The following is a 16,941-nucleotide window of genomic DNA, read 5'->3' on the forward strand; positions in this document are numbered from 1 at the left end:
ATATCAATAAAGTGTAGAGACACACAACACTGCAGATAAGCAATATTTGATTTATTTGTTAGTTTTTATTTACCTTGCATTTGATGTTGTCTGTGATGTAATATAGTTCAGCAGTTTAATACATGTTAACGTTATTTTGGTTGGAGCATTGAGTATTTGTGTACACCTTTAATATCACAATTTTCAGTCTTATCCCCATTTGGATGTTATTCAGGATTTAATGTTTACACAGAAAAGAAGACACCTGGTTATTTATATCCTTGTATAGATCATAACATTACCTCTGGTTTGTGAGCACCTCTGTGCTGGTGTGTCTTGATTTTTTAAAATCTCTGCCACTCATTGCTGTACCAACAAGGAATTATCAGAGACCTAAATAAGGCATCTAAATGACGCAGTATCCTGGTTTCCTGTGGAGTACTCCGGCTAGCATATCCATGTTTCTGAACCCAGGATAAGATAAAACGTAATTGGGATAATCAAGAAACTCAAGAAGGTCAGCAGCAGATATTTACTAAAGTATACACAACACATTCCCTTCTTCTGTGAAAATCATACACTCAGCATGTGAAATTGTTGTCTCGGGGTCAAACACACCCTCTCGCTGTGTTTGCTGAGGGGAGTTTGTTAAACTGGAGAGGCCCAGCTTTGCCAGCGGTTAGAGGGGATGCTCAGCTTTTCGTCTGTCATACTGATTTAGGATTATTACCCAATGTGCATGGACTCTGCTCTCTCATTATCAGAAAGGATCGATCTGAGGCCTTGGAGTGCCATCTTCTCTGACTGATGCACTATGGAGATGAATGCTGATCAAATTACTAAGAAAATTTGATTGAGCTTCCCATGAGCAAACAGACTCTAGCTGTCAGACAGTATAGGGAAAGACTGTGAAGCATTCGGTCTGAACTGCAAAGTAGAATCTGACTTTTTACCTGGTCATGCCACTATGAATTGCTCTTCTTACTGAAGGAAAACCCTCAGGTGGGGGATGGGATGCTCCAAGTGAGTCAGCGTTGTCCTTTCTTTGCTAATGGCCAGGAAATGTCTGTGTTGGAGAGTCTAATTGGATTTCTTTAACAGGAAAGCATCTGTCCAGCTCCATTAGCCAGTGGTAAACAGCAACACACAGCAGAGGGAGAGGCAGGTGGGAGAATAAAAAGGGGGAGAGATGCGAGGAGGCAGTTTAGATTGGGGGAATGAGTCAGAGGACTCAAGAAGGGGGAAGCGTGTTTGTTGTTGATGAAGGTGCACGAGTAGTCAGAGGTTTAGTTTGAGGTACAGCAGTTAATGTTGCAGGAGTAAAGAGCCAGAAGTGAAGCAGGGATGAGTCTGGATAATAAGCTCATTAGCAGGCAGCCCTGGTGTTATGGTAATTCACTTAACTGCAGATTACACATCTGATTATTTCTATGCCTCCATGCTGACGACAGCCGTGGAGGCATTATGTTTTTGGTTGTCCGTTCGTCTCGTGAACGCCTTGAGGGATTTTTGTGGTGTTTTTTTATTTTTTTATTTTTATTGTTTTTTTTTTTTTCAGCAATGGTGTACTCCACACACCTGGCTGGAGATTACCCAGTATGTCAACAGATATATCTATTGTCCAGTGAGCAGCTGTAATAGAGAAATGCCTTGCCCAAGGGCACCTCAGCAAATCATTTCCTTTTATCTAATTTACGCAGATTATTTTAACATCTGTTTAAAGCGACATGTATCGCTAAAGAGCAGCCTCTGTGGCCACAATTCACAATTTAATGGTAAATGCTATGACATAGATGAACTTAAAGTCGTCTGACATTAACCACCGGAAAAGTGCTCTTTCTTCTTTCAAAGTCTTGTTTTAACAAGAGGCATCACTGAATGGAGTGGCCTAAGTTTGGGACTTCAGTCATGATAACTGTTATTATGTGATCAAAGCTCCATGGTTACGTCAGTCCACAACAACTGAGCAAACATGATCTGCTGACCATGAGATGCAGTTGGAAGCTCTTGAAAAATTTATTAAATGAATCTTGATATGATGTGGTTTTTTTTCTGTCTTGACAAAATGATGCTGTTAATATACAATAATACAATGATGTATAGGTGAGACAAACTAAATGTACTGCTGTGGAGGTTTATTACTTCTGTTCAGTTCAAGTTTTTCAAGTCTTTAAGACAGATTCCTCTTCATGAACCAGAGTACAAATGATAGTGGAAGCTGACTGAGTAAGTAGAGGTCAATGCAGGACACATATGACTCTCATTTACATTTTCTCGGGCAGCGCTTGACATTAACTCAGACATTTCCCTCCATCACATCTTTCTCTCCCGTGAGAAAAGCTACATTCACCAACACAATGAAAAGACACTCAGTAAAGGCTAAATCAAACCTGGCGGCCTCATACCTCCAGGCTACAGCTCTCGTTGGCATCTCATACATCTACTGAAACACTCCGATGCAACGTGTAACTAGGGGTCCTCCCTATAAACTAGCAGGATGCGTCACGGCGAGAGACCCTGGAAGGGGAAAACCACTCGTTCCTCAGAGACGCATCGTGAAGGAACAGTGGGGCTACTATGCTGCCTGTAAATTGAGCCTTTCTTCCTGTGAGAGGGTGACATGGTGGAATGCAGCACATTAATGTGGACATGGGTGGGCTTCTCATTCCTGTCATAGCATCTCTCTCTTCCCTTTGACCCACCATGACTTTCTTCTCTCTTTTTTTGCCTCCATGGCTCCATTCCAGTTTATCTCAACAGGGTGTGGATGCAGAGGTTGTGTGTTTCTTCAGCATTCAGGTTCTTGTCAGGATGACTGGTTTTTAACCCTGAGGTTCTTTCTTAACGCCATCCCGTCCATTTCAGGTTGAGTTCAATGAAGCTTTATTGGCATGAAGTTTTGATCAGCCAGGTTGATATAACACCCAATATTATTTTATCACAGATGCAGTATATTGATGTGGGTGTCTGAATGTCACATTGTCATGGTGTACTGGGGCACTTACAGAACAGAGACATTGTTAATGTTGAGTAACACCTGTGTTTTTCATACTGTAACAAGTCAAAATTACCCCCCCACCCCCCCATCACATGTCTCGTGGCCTCTTTAGTAAACACTCAAGAGGCAGAAATTTGAATTTGATATTTTTTGCTATTATTGTACATATTCGAGTCAGAATGCAGTTATTTTGATGTGTAGATGAAGAATTTCTTTAATAATTGCCATCAGTGTTTTTAAGTTCAAACAGTATTTGCATAAAGCAGTAACTTCACTGTTCTGTTGCAGGCTGACAGTGACACTAACACACCATTTTTGGTCTCAGATTTTTGGAGCAAAAGCTTATTTTCAATTTGTGAATAAAATTACCTGTGGGGAAATGCTGTACATTCAAAAATAAAGAAAATAAAGAAAAGTCAAAAAGTTTTTTACGCCTTGCTGGAGTGGAAAAATTGGTGCATTGATAAATGTATTAATTTAGTGAATAAATCGTGATGTGCATGGAGCACATTCCTCAAATTATTACATGACACAAACATAAATGTGATATTTCCATCACATTTTCCACATCATTTTCATTTGTTTCGTCGGTTAGCCTGGCACTCTTTACTCTGCCAACTATGTCTTAAGGAACATTGGATGTTGCCGGCTCAGCTGCCAGTCAAACGTGCACACCAGCTCACCCACTCAGTGGCTTGAAGCATTTCTGTTATATCCCCAATGATTTTAGAAATAAGAAAAAGAAAGATGATAGATTCCACAATTTATTTCTGTTTTGATGAAATATTAGGAAGCTGATAGTTATGAATGATTAAAACATGTTGAACAGACGTATTCAACAACAACCATATTCACTCTCTTTCTTCAGCATGGGCCACTGTGGAGGTGAACATGGAGGACAGAGTGGAAGTGTTCAGGGGCGAAACAGCTCAGATCGCCTGCATGTTCAAATCGGATGACGGCATCGGCGGCACGACCATAAAGTGGTTCTATGTGAGTTTGATCGAGCCTGCTGCACACATACACACATACAGACGTAAGTATGATGTTTCTTTGCATGTGATGTTTGATCCTTTAAAAAAAAAAACCTTTAGACGACACGGTCAGGCGAGAGGCAGAACATCTACTTCCAGGACAGCACCATGAAGACTGTACACCGAGGCACACCGTTCACTGACCGGATCAGTGTGAACGGTACCGGAGCCAGTGGAGGAGTGGTGTTGACTATCCACAATGTGAGGCTGGAGGACGAACTGGAATTTATCTGTTTCATCAACAGTCTGACGGTTGGGGATGGGGAGGGACGTACAAAGCTCAAGGTGTTTGGTAAGATTCAGTCTGAGATGGCCTCTGTTAACAGCACCAGATACAGGATAACAATAGATGATGCTGAAAGAATGGGTATCATTAGTTGTTGCCTGTGGCCAATTCAACTTCACATTTCAACTGCTTTCAGTGAATACAACTCAACCAATAGTTCAATGTTTACAGCTTTTTCAGTCCTTTCACGTGACTTGCAATTTCAGCTTATTGCAGTGATAACCCTTCAACTGAACCCTTCAACTCCTTTCAGTGTTTCCAATGACAGTTCAGCCCCTCACAAGCATTTTGACATGTTTCCTTGAACACACTGTGACACTGAAACAGTTTGAAACCGTTGAAAACTGCAATTTTTCACCTGCCAGAACACATTAACTTTTTTTGTCTTTTTATGCCTCCACGTCATAAAAAGATGGAGGTGTACAACTGCGAGATGGTAATTCTAGTGTAGTTCTTGATTCAGTTCTTAATTCCTATGCAGAAACACCAGCCCTCCCTACCATTGAAGTTGCTCAAAAAGGCTTCTCAGTCAGTGAAGACAGCCTGTCCAAGGTAAACATGCTTTCAATAATGAACATCAGAGTATGTATGTTATGAAATGACTGTCAGGCTTTAGTTCAATTTTTTGAATTTATTCTTGTCTCTTTGTCTCCTCTCCCTCAGATTGGGGTCTGTGAGGTCAAAAATGGCTTCCCCAAGCCGAACATCACTTGGTACAGAAACAACACGCCACTACGCAGTATTCAAGATGGTGAGACGGATTCACATCAACATCTGCAATACATTTCTACACTATTTTTGGTTGTTCCTTATGTGGTTTAAGGTATTTTCCTCAATTTGCCTCTCTTTTCTTCCTGTCTTGTGTGTTTTCACGTTTTTGTTCTCCAGTGGTGCTCACTACCACTGTTGAATCCAGTGGTCTGTACTCAGTTAGGAGTGAGCTGAACATGAAGGTAATGAAGGAGGACAAGGATGCTCTGTTCTACTGCGAGGTCAACTACTTTGTTCCTGGAGGGACCAGGATGACAGAGACCAACCGTATTAACATCACTGTATACTGTGAGTTTCACACACAGCTCTGCTGAATACTGTTGATCTGTATGTTTCATTTTTTTAAAAATCTAAGAGTCTAACACTAGTGTTTCATCCTTGGTTTAAGTGAAACCTGGACACTAAAAAAACTGAGAGCTGCACTATGAAGCAGGATTTGAGGTTAGCGAGGTAACTTCAGGTTTAACCGTGGGTTTAACAGAGCTTCTAACAAATGGAGGGAAAGTTTATCAAACTAAATATCTAATCACTCTTATAATTTCATTATTAATCGAAGAAAGATTCTTTAATGCCAACAGAATTCCTGACAGTGTCAAAGCTGTCTCTTCTTCCACCACTGCAGCTCAGAATAACATTAGGATGATAACTGGAAAATAAAAACTGAACCCACTGATGTCTTTGATTAGAAAAATGATCTACACACTGTTAAATATTACCCATGATTATGAATGAACATTTCAGTCAGTGGAAGTCAGTCTCTTCTCTCCTCTCTGCAGCAGAAACAGTCTGACATAACTTTAATTTTATTTTTTATCTTTATCACATGTTCATAATGGTTTGTTCATCATGAGACAAAAGAGCAAAAATACTCACTCAGTAATTTAATAATAACTCATGTGCATATATCCTGAGCCTGACTTTGATAGCTGGAAATTATTTCCAGTGTTTCTTTTCTTTTCTAATTATGTGATCATATTGTTTACATTTCACCTTGTTAAATATCACTTTAGTGTCACTATACCCAAAGTTACCTGCAGTTTTCACTGGTTCTTCTTATATTTTTTCATGGTTCTGACGTAGTACAGGTTATCCAGGATTGCAAATGTTAGGTTCAGTTAAGCGAGATGATGAAAGGATATCCTGGGTATGTTGAACTTGCTTCATAGTACAGTGTAGCCAGATGGCCTCCATTGTTGATAGAGATGGGACAGAGGGCCCTCACCAGCTGAGGTTTAAAACCTCCCACCAGCCAATCAGCCAGCAGCACTTGAAACACCACCTTAAGAACATCACTCACACACACTCACACTCACACACACACACACACACACACACACACACACATAGAAAGTAGTTATTTATATATGTTAATATGTTAAGATACGTTTGCACTTAATAAATTGCTACTTTGCAATTTATTTTGCTCAATCTTGTAATTCTGTTAGATGGTGGCAGGATAGTTTAGTAAGGCATAAAACTGACAAAAAACATAATTGTATAGTTAGGCATAAAAACGTCAAAAAAGTCATATAGTATGGTATAAAAATGTCATAGTATAGTAAGACATAAAAATGTCAAAAAACGTCATTGTTTAGTATTGCATACAACGTCATAGTATAGTAAGGTATAAAAACATCATGAAAACTACATGGTTCCCTCTGGGTACCAGTAGGTAAATTGATGATTCTATTACCTTACAATGATACTTTTATGCTTAAGCATACTGTGAAGTGTTTTTGCCTTACTATACCCACATAGAAACAGGAAAAACATGTAAACTTTACACAGAAGGGTCCCAAAGAAGGATTGAACCCAGAACCTTTGCACTGAGAGGCAACAGCTCAAACTACTGTGCTACAATATATTCCCATTAGAAGACCTATTATAAACATGCCTAAAAACATCACTGTATAGTAAGGTGTAAATTATCGTAGTATATTAAGGCATAAAAACATCAAAAGACATCATATATTATTATTGCAAATAAACATCAAAAAACGTCATAGTATAGTATGGCATAAAACGTCATAGTATAATAAGGCATAAAAACATAAAAAAAACGTCATAGTATAATAAGGCATAAAAACATCAAAAAACATCATAGTATAGTATGGCATAAAACGTCATAGTATAATAAGGCATAAAAACATAAAAAAAACATCATACTATATTATGGCAAAAAAACATAAAAAAACATCATAGTATAGTATGGGATAAAACGTCATAGTATAATGAGGCATAAAAACATCAAAAAATGTCATAATTTATTATGGCATAAAAACATACAAAAACGTCATAGTATAGTATGGCATAAAACGTCATAGTATAATAAGGCATAAAAACATCAAAAAACATCATAGTATAGTATGGCATAAAACGTCATAGTATAATAAGGCATAAAAACATCAAAAAATATCATAGTATAGTATGGCATAAAACGTCATAGTATAATAAGGCATAAAAACATAAAAAAAACATCATACTATATTATGGCAAGAAAACATCAAAAAACGTCATAGTATAGTATGGCATAAAACGTCATAGTATGATAAGGCATAAAAACATAAAAAAATATCATACTATATTATGGCAAAAAAAACATCAAAAAACGTCATAGTATAGTATGGGATAAAACGTCATAGTATAATGAGGCATAAAAACATCAAAAAATGTCATAATTTATTATGGCATAAAAACATACAAAAACGTCATAGTATAGTATGGCATAAAACGTCATAGTATAATAAGGCATAAAAACATAAAAAAACATCATACTATATTATGGCAAAATAACATCAAAAAATGTCATAGGATAGTATGGGATAAAACGTCATAGTATAATGAGGTATAAAAACATCATGAAAACTACATGGTTCCCTCTGGGTACCAGTAGGTAAATTGATGATTCTATTACCTTACAATGATACTTTTATGCTTAAGCATACTGTGAAGTGTTTTTGCCTTACTATACCCACATAGAAACAGGAAAAACATGTAAACTTTACACAGAAGGATTGAACCCAGAACCTTTGCACTGAGAGGCAACAGCTCAAACTACTGTGCTACAATATATTCCCATTAGAAGACCTATTATAAACATGCCTAAAAACATCACTGTATAGTAAGGTGTAAATTATCGTAGTATATTAAGGCATAAAAACATCAAAAGACATCATATATTATTATTGCAAATAAACATCAAAAAACGTCATAGTATAGTATGGGATAAAACTTCATAGTATAATAAGGCATAAAAACATCAAAAAATGTCATAATTTATTATGGCATAAAAACATACAAAAACGTCATAGTATAGTATGGCATAAAACGTCATATTATAATAAGGCATGAAAACATCAAAAAATGTCATAATTTATTATGGCATAAAAACATACAAAAATCGTCATGCTATAGTATGGCATAAAACGTCATAGTATAATAAGGCATAAAAACATAAAAAAACATCATACTATATTATGGCAAAATAACATCAAAAAACGTCATAGTATAGTATGGGATAAAACGTCATAGTATAATGAGGCATAAAAACATCAAAAAATGTCATAATTTATTATGGCATAAAAACATACAAAAACGTCATAGTATAGTATGGCATAAAACGTCATAGTATATAATAAGGCATTGAAGAATCAAAAAACGTCATACTATGTTAAGGCATAAAAACTTCAAAAATCGTCATGCTATAGTATGGCATAAAACGTCATAGTATAATAAGGCATAAAAACATCAAAAAACATCATAGTATTGTATGGCATAAAACGTCATAGTATAATAAGGCATAAAAACATAAAAAAAACGTCATAGTATAATAAGGCATAAAAACATCAAAAAACATCATAGTATAGTATGGCATAAAACGTCATAGTATAATAAGGCATAAAAACATAAAAAAAACATCATACTATATTATGGCAAAAAAACATCAAAAAACGTCATAGTATAGTATGGCATAAAACGTCATAGTATAATAAGGCATAAAAACATCAAAAAACATCATAGTATAGTATGGCATAAAACGTCATAGTATAATAAGGCATAAAAACATCAAAAAATATCATAGTATAGTATGGCATAAAACGTCATGGTATAATAAGGCATAAAAACATAAAAAAAACATCATACTATATTATGGCAAGAAAACATCAAAAAACGTCATAGTATAGTATGGGATAAAACGTCATAGTATAATGAGGCATAAAAACATCAAAAAATGTCATAATTTATTATGGCATAAAAACATACAAAAACGTCATAGTATAGTATGGCATAAAACGTCATAGTATATAATAAGGCATTGAAGAATCAAAAAACGTCATACTATGTTAAGGCATAAAAACTTCAAAAATCGTCATGCTATAGTATGGCATAAAACGTCATAGTATAATAAGGCATAAAAACATCAAAAAACATCATAGTATAGTATGGCATAAAACGTCATAGTATAATAAGGCATAAAAACATAAAAAAAACGTCATAGTATAATAAGGCATAAAAACATCAAAAAACATCATAGTATAGTATGGCATAAAACGTCATAGTATAATGAGGCATAAAAACATAAAAAAAACATCATACTATATTATGGCAAGAAAACATCAAAAAACGTCATAGTATAGTATGGCATAAAACGTCATAGTATGATAAGGCATAAAAACATAAAAAAACATCATACTATATTATGGCAAAAAAACATCAAAAAACGTCATAGTATAATGAGCCATAAAAACATCAAAAAATGTCATAATTTATTATGGCATAAAAACATACAAAAACGTCATAGTATAGTATGGCATAAAACGTCATAGTATAATAAGGCATAAAAACATCAAAAAACATCATAGTATAGTATGGCATAAAACGTCATAGTATAATAAGGCATAAAAACATCAAAAAACATCATAGTATAGTATGGCATAAAACGTCATAGTATAATAAGGCATAAAAACATAAAAAAAACATCATACTATATTATGGCAAAAAAACATCAAAAAACGTCATAGTATAGTATGGCATAAAACGTCATAGTATAATAAGGCATAAAAACATCAAAAAATGTCATAATTTATTATGGCATAAAAACATACAAAAACGTCATAGTATAGTATGGCATAAAACGTCATAGTATAATAAGGCATAAAAACATCAAAAAACATTATAGTATAGTATGGCATAAAACGTCATAGTATAATAAGGCATTAAAGAATCAAAAAACGTCATACTATGTTAAGGCATGAAAATGTCAAAAATCGTCATGCTATAGTATGGCATAAAACGTCATAGTATAATAAGGCATAAAAACATCAAAAAATGTCATAATTTATTATGGCATAAAAACATACAAAAACGTCATAGTATAGTATGGCATAAAACGTCATAGTATAATAAGGCATAAAAACATAAAAAAAACATCATACTATATTATGGCAAAAAAACATCAAAAAACGTCATAGTATAGTATGGCATAAAACATCATAGTATAATAAGGCATAAAAACATCAAAAAATGTCATAATTTATTATGGCATAAAAACATACAAAAACGTCATAGTATAGTATGGCATAAAACGTCATAGTATAATAAGGCATAAAAACATCATAGTATAGTATGGCATAAAACGTCATAGTATAGTAAGGCATAAAAACATCAAAAAACATCATAGTATAGTATGGCATAAAACGTCATAGTATAATAAGGCATAAAAACTTAAAAAAAACATCATACTATATTATGGCAAAAAAACATCAAAAAACGTCATAGTATAGTATGGCATAAAACGTCATAGTATGATAAGGCATAAAAACATAAAAAAATATCATACTATATTATGGCAAAAAAAACATCAAAAAACGTCATAGTATAATGAGGCATAAAAACATCAAAAAATGTCATAATTTATTATGGCATAAAAACATACAAAAACGTCATAGTATAGTATGGCATAAAACGTCATAGTATAATAAGGCATAAAAACATCAAAAAACGTCATAGTATAGTATGGCATAAAACGTCATAGTACAATAAGGCATAAAAACATAAAAAAATATCATACTATATTATGGCAAAAAAACATCAAAAAACGTCATAGTATAGTATGGCATAAAACGTCATAGTATAATAAGGCATTAAAGAATCAAAAAACGTCATACTATGTTAAGGCATAAAAATGTAATAGGCATAAAAACATCAAAAAATGTCATAATTTATTATGGCATAAAAACATACAAAAACGTCATAGTATAGTATGGCATAAAACGTCATAGTATGATAAGGCATAAAAACATCAAAAAACATCATAGTATAATAAAAACATACAAAAACGTCATAGTATAGTATGGCATAAAACGTCATAGTATAATAAGGCATAAAAACATCAAAAAACATCATAGTATAGTATGGCATAAAACGTCATAGTATAATAGGCATAAAAACATCAAAAAATGTCATAATTTATTATGGCATAAAAACATAAAAAAACGTCATAGTATAGTATGGCATAAAACGTCATAGTATAATAAGGCATAAAAACATCAAAAAATATCATACTATATTATGGCAAAAAAAACATCAAAAAACGTCATAGTATAATGAGGCATAAAAACATCAAAAAATGTCATAATTTATTATGGCATAAAAACATACAAAAACGTCATAGTATAGTATGGCATAAAACGTCATAGTATAATAAGGCATAAAAACATCAAAAACCGTCATAGTATAGTATGGCATAAAACGTCATAGTACAATAAGGCATAAAAACATAAAAAAATATCATACTATATTATGGCAAAAAAACATCAAAAAACGTCATAGTATAGTATGGCATAAAACGTCATAGTATAATAAGGCATTAAAGAATCAAAAAACGTCATACTATGTTAAGGCATAAAAATGTCAAAAATCGTCATGCTATAGTATGGCATAAAACGTCATAGTATAATAGGCATAAAAACATCAAAAAATGTCATAATTTATTATGGCATAAAAACATACAAAAACGTCATAGTATAGTATGGCATAAAACGTCATAGTATAAAAAGGCATAAAAACATCAAAAAACGTCATAGTATAGTATGGCATAAAACGTCATAGTATAATAAGGCATAAAAACATCAAAAAATGTCATAATTTATTATGGCATAAAAACATAAAAAAAACATCAAAAAACGTCATAGTATAGTATGGCATAAAACGTCATAGTATAATAAGGCATAAAAACATCAAAAAACATCATAGTATAGTATGGCATAAAACGTCATAGTATAATAAGGCATAAAAACATAAAAAAATATCATACTATATTATGGCAAAAAAACATCAAAAAACGTCATAGTATAGTATGGCATAAAACGTCATAGTATAATAAGGCATAAAAACATCAAAAAACATCATAGTATAGTATGGCATAAAACGTCATAGTATAATAAGGCATAAAAACATAAAAAAACATCATACTATATTATGGCAAAAAAACATCAAAAAACGTCATAGTATAGTATGGCATAAAACGTCATAGTATAATAAGGCATAAAAACATCAAAAAATGTCATAATTTATTATGGCATAAAAACATACAAAAACGTCATAGTATAGTATGGCATAAAACGTCATAGTATGATAAGGCATAAAAACATCAAAAAACATCATAGTATAGTATGGCATAAAACGTCATAGTATAATAAGGCATAAAAACATCAAAAAACATCATAGTATAGTATGGCATAAAACGTCATAGTATAATAAGGCATAAAAACATAAAAAAAACATCATACTATATTATGGCAAAAAAACATCAAAAAACGTCATAGTATAGTATGGCATAAAACGTCATAGTATAATAAGGCATAAAAACATCAAAAAATGTCATAATTTATTATGGCATAAAAACATACAAAAACGTCATAGTATAGTATGGGATAAAACGTCATAGTATAATAAGGCATAAAAACATCAAAAAACATCATAGTATAGTATGGCATAAAACGTCATAGTATAATAAGGCATAAAAACATCAAAAAACATCATAGTATAGTAGGGCATAAAACGTCATAGTATAATAAGGCATAAAAACATAAAAAAATATCATACTATATTATGGCAAAAAAACATCAAAAAACGTCATAGTATAGTATGGGATAAAACGTCATAGTATAATAAGGCATAAAAACATCAAAAAAACATCATACTATTTTATGTCAAAAAAACATCAAAAAAACGTCATAGTATAGTATGGGATAAAACGTCATAGTATAATAAGGCATAAAAACATCAAAAAATGTCATAATTTATTCTGGCATAAAAACATACAAAAACGTCATAGTATAGTATGGCATAAAACGTCATAGTGTAATAAGGCATTAAAGAATCAAAAAACGTCATACTATGTTAAGGCATAAAAACATACAAAAACGTTATAGTATAGTATGGCATAAAACGTCATAGTATAATAAGGCATAAAAACATCAAAAAACGTCATAGTATAGTATGGCATAAAACGTCATCGTATAATAAGGCATAAAAACATAAAAAAATATCATACTATATTATGGCATAAAAACATCAAAAAATGTCATAATTTATTCTGGCATAAAAACATACAAAAACGTCATAGTATAGTATGGCATAAAACGTCATAGTATAATAAGGCATTAAAGAATCAAAAAACGTCATACTATGTTAAGGCATAAAAACATACAAAAACGTTATAGTATAGTATGGCATAAAACGTCATAGTATAATAAGGCATAAAAACATCAAAAAACGTCATAGTATAGTATGGCATAAAACGTCATCGTATAATAAGGCATAAAAACATAAAAAAATATCATACTATATTATGGCAAAAAAACATCAAAAAACGTCATAGTATAGTATGGGATAAAACGTCATAGTATAATAAGGCATAAAAACATCAAAAAACATCATAGTATAGTATGGCATAAAACGTCATAGTATAATAAGGCATAAAAACATAAAAAAAACATCATACTATATTATGGCAAAAAAACATCAAAAAACGTCATAGTATAGTATGGCATAAAACGTCATAGTATAATAAGGCATAAAAACATCAAAAAATGTCATAATTTATTATGGCATAAAAACATACAAAAACGTCATAGTATAGTATGGGATAAAACGTCATAGTATAATAAGGCATAAAAACATCAAAAAACATCATAGTATAGTATGGCATAAAACGTCATAGTATAATAAGGCATAAAAACATCAAAAAACATCATAGTATAGTATGGCATAAAACGTCATAGTATAATAAGGCATAAAAACATAAAAAAATATCATACTATATTATGGCAAAAAAACATCAAAAAACGCCATAGTATAGTATGGGATAAAACGTCATAGTATAATAAGGCATAAAAACATCAAAAAAACATCATACTATTTTATGTCAAAAAAACATCAAAAAAACGTCATAGTATAGTATGGGATAAAACGTCATAGTATAATAAGGCATAAAAACATCAAAAAATGTCATAATTTATTCTGGCATAAAAACATACAAAAACGTCATAGTATAGTATGGCATAAAACGTCATAGTGTAATAAGGCATTAAAGAATCAAAAAACGTCATACTATGTTAAGGCATAAAAACATACAAAAACGTTATAGTATAGTATGGCATAAAACGTCATAGTATAATAAGGCATAAAAACATCAAAAAACGTCATAGTATAGTATGGCATAAAACGTCATCGTATAATAAGGCATAAAAACATAAAAAAATATCATACTATATTATGGCATAAAAACATCAAAAAATGTCATAATTTATTCTGGCATAAAAACATACAAAAACGTCATAGTATAGTATGGCATAAAACGTCATAGTATAATAAGGCATTAAAGAATCAAAAAACGTCATACTATGTTAAGGCATAAAAACATACAAAAACGTTATAGTATAGTATGGCATAAAACGTCATAGTATAATAAGGCATAAAAACATCAAAAAACGTCATAGTATAGTATGGCATAAAACGTCATCGTATAATAAGGCATAAAAACATAAAAAAATATCATACTATATTATGGCAAAAAAACATCAAAAAACGTCATAGTATAGTATGGGATAAAACGTCATAGTATAATAAGGCATAAAAACATCAAAAAACATCATAGTATAGTATGGCATAAAACGTCATAGTATAATAAGGCATAAAAACATAAAAAAAACATCATACTATATTATGGCAAAAAAACATCAAAAAACGTCATAGTATAGTATGGCATAAAACGTCATAGTATAATAAGGCATAAAAACATCAAAAAATGTCATAATTTATTATGGCATAAAAACATACAAAAACGTCATAGTATAGTATGGCATAAAACGTCATAGTATAATAAGGCATAAAAACATCAAAAAACATCATAGTATAGTATGGCATAAAACGTCATAGTATAATAAGGCATAAAAACATCAAAAAACATCATAGTATAGTATGGCATAAAACGTCATAGTATAATAAGGCATAAAAACATAAAAAAATATCATACTATATTATGGCAAAAAAACATCAAAAAACGTCATAGTATAGTATGGGATAAAACGTCATAGTATAATAAGGCATAAAAACATCAAAAAAACATCATACTATTTTATGTCAAAAAAACATCAAAAAAACGTCATAGTATAGTATGGGATAAAACGTCATAGTATAATAAGGCATAAAAACATCAAAAAATGTCATAATTTATTCTGGCATAAAAACATACAAAAACGTCATAGTATAGTATGGCATAAAACGTCATAGTGTAATAAGGCATTAAAGAATCAAAAAACGTCATAAAAACATACAAAAACGTTATAGTATAGTATGGCATAAAACGTCATAGTATAATAAGGCATAAAAACATCAAAAAACGTCATAGTATAGTATGGCATAAAACGTCATCGTATAATAAGGCATAAAAACATAAAAAAATATCATACTATATTATGGCATAAAAACATCAAAAAATGTCATAATTTATTCTGGCATAAAAACATACAAAAACGTCATAGTATAGTATGGCATAAAACGTCATAGTATAATAAGGCATTAAAGAATCAAAAAACGTCATACTATGTTAAGGCATAAAAACATACAAAAACGTTATAGTATAGTATGGCATAAAACGTCATAGTATAATAAGGCATAAAAACATCAAAAAACGTCATAGTATAGTATGGCATAAAACGTCATCGTATAATAAGGCATAAAAACATAAAAAAATATCATACTATATTATGGCAAAAAAACATCAAAAAACGTCATAGTATAGTATGGCATAAAACGTCATAGTATAATAAGGCATAAAAACATCAAAAAACATCATAGTATAGTATGGCATAAAACGTCATAGTATAATAAGGCATAAAAACATAAAAAAAACATCATACTATATTATGGCAAAAAAACATCAAAAAACGTCATAGTATAGTATGGCATAAAAATATCAAAAAATGTCATAATTTATTATGGCATAAAAACATCAAAAAACGTCATAGTATAGTATGGCATAAAACGTCATAGTATAATAAGCCATAAAAACATCAAAAAATGTCATAATTTATTACGGCATAAAAACATACAAAAACGTCATAGTATAGTATGGCATAAAACGTCATAGTATAATAAGGCATAAACACATCAAAAAATGTCATAATTTATTACGGCATAAAAACATACAAAAACGTCATAGTATAGTATGGCATAAAACGTCATAGTATAATATGGCATTAAAGAATCAAAAAGCGTCATACTATGTTAAGGCATAAAAATTTCAAAAATTGTCATGCTATAGTATGGCATAAAACGTCATAGTATAATAAGGCATAAAAACATCA

At 31.5% G+C, this 16,941-nt stretch overlaps 1 protein-coding gene across 5 annotated transcripts in view; it reads left to right on the top strand.

Moving 5' to 3' along the window:
* mcamb (melanoma cell adhesion molecule b) overlaps positions 1 to 16,941 on the top strand; it is a 50,146-nt gene that overhangs the window by 23,410 nt on the left and 9,795 nt on the right. For all 5 annotated transcript variants that reach the window (XR_008827315.1, XM_056373981.1, XM_056373980.1 and 2 more), the window contains exons 2-6: positions 3,846 to 3,970; positions 4,072 to 4,303; positions 4,779 to 4,849; positions 4,961 to 5,048; positions 5,186 to 5,356. Coding sequence is in view for 4 of the 5 variants with exons in the window: in XM_056373981.1 (XP_056229956.1) it covers positions 3,846 to 3,970; positions 4,072 to 4,303; positions 4,779 to 4,849; positions 4,961 to 5,048; positions 5,186 to 5,356 (687 nt within the window). In the remaining variant the exon portion in view is untranslated. The remainder of the gene's footprint in view (positions 1 to 3,845; positions 3,971 to 4,071; positions 4,304 to 4,778; positions 4,850 to 4,960; positions 5,049 to 5,185; positions 5,357 to 16,941) is intronic.

The sequence above is a fragment of the Seriola aureovittata genome, chromosome 4 (genome assembly GCF_021018895.1).
Source record: "Seriola aureovittata isolate HTS-2021-v1 ecotype China chromosome 4, ASM2101889v1, whole genome shotgun sequence".
NCBI classification, from domain to species: domain Eukaryota; kingdom Metazoa; phylum Chordata; class Actinopteri; order Carangiformes; family Carangidae; genus Seriola; species Seriola aureovittata.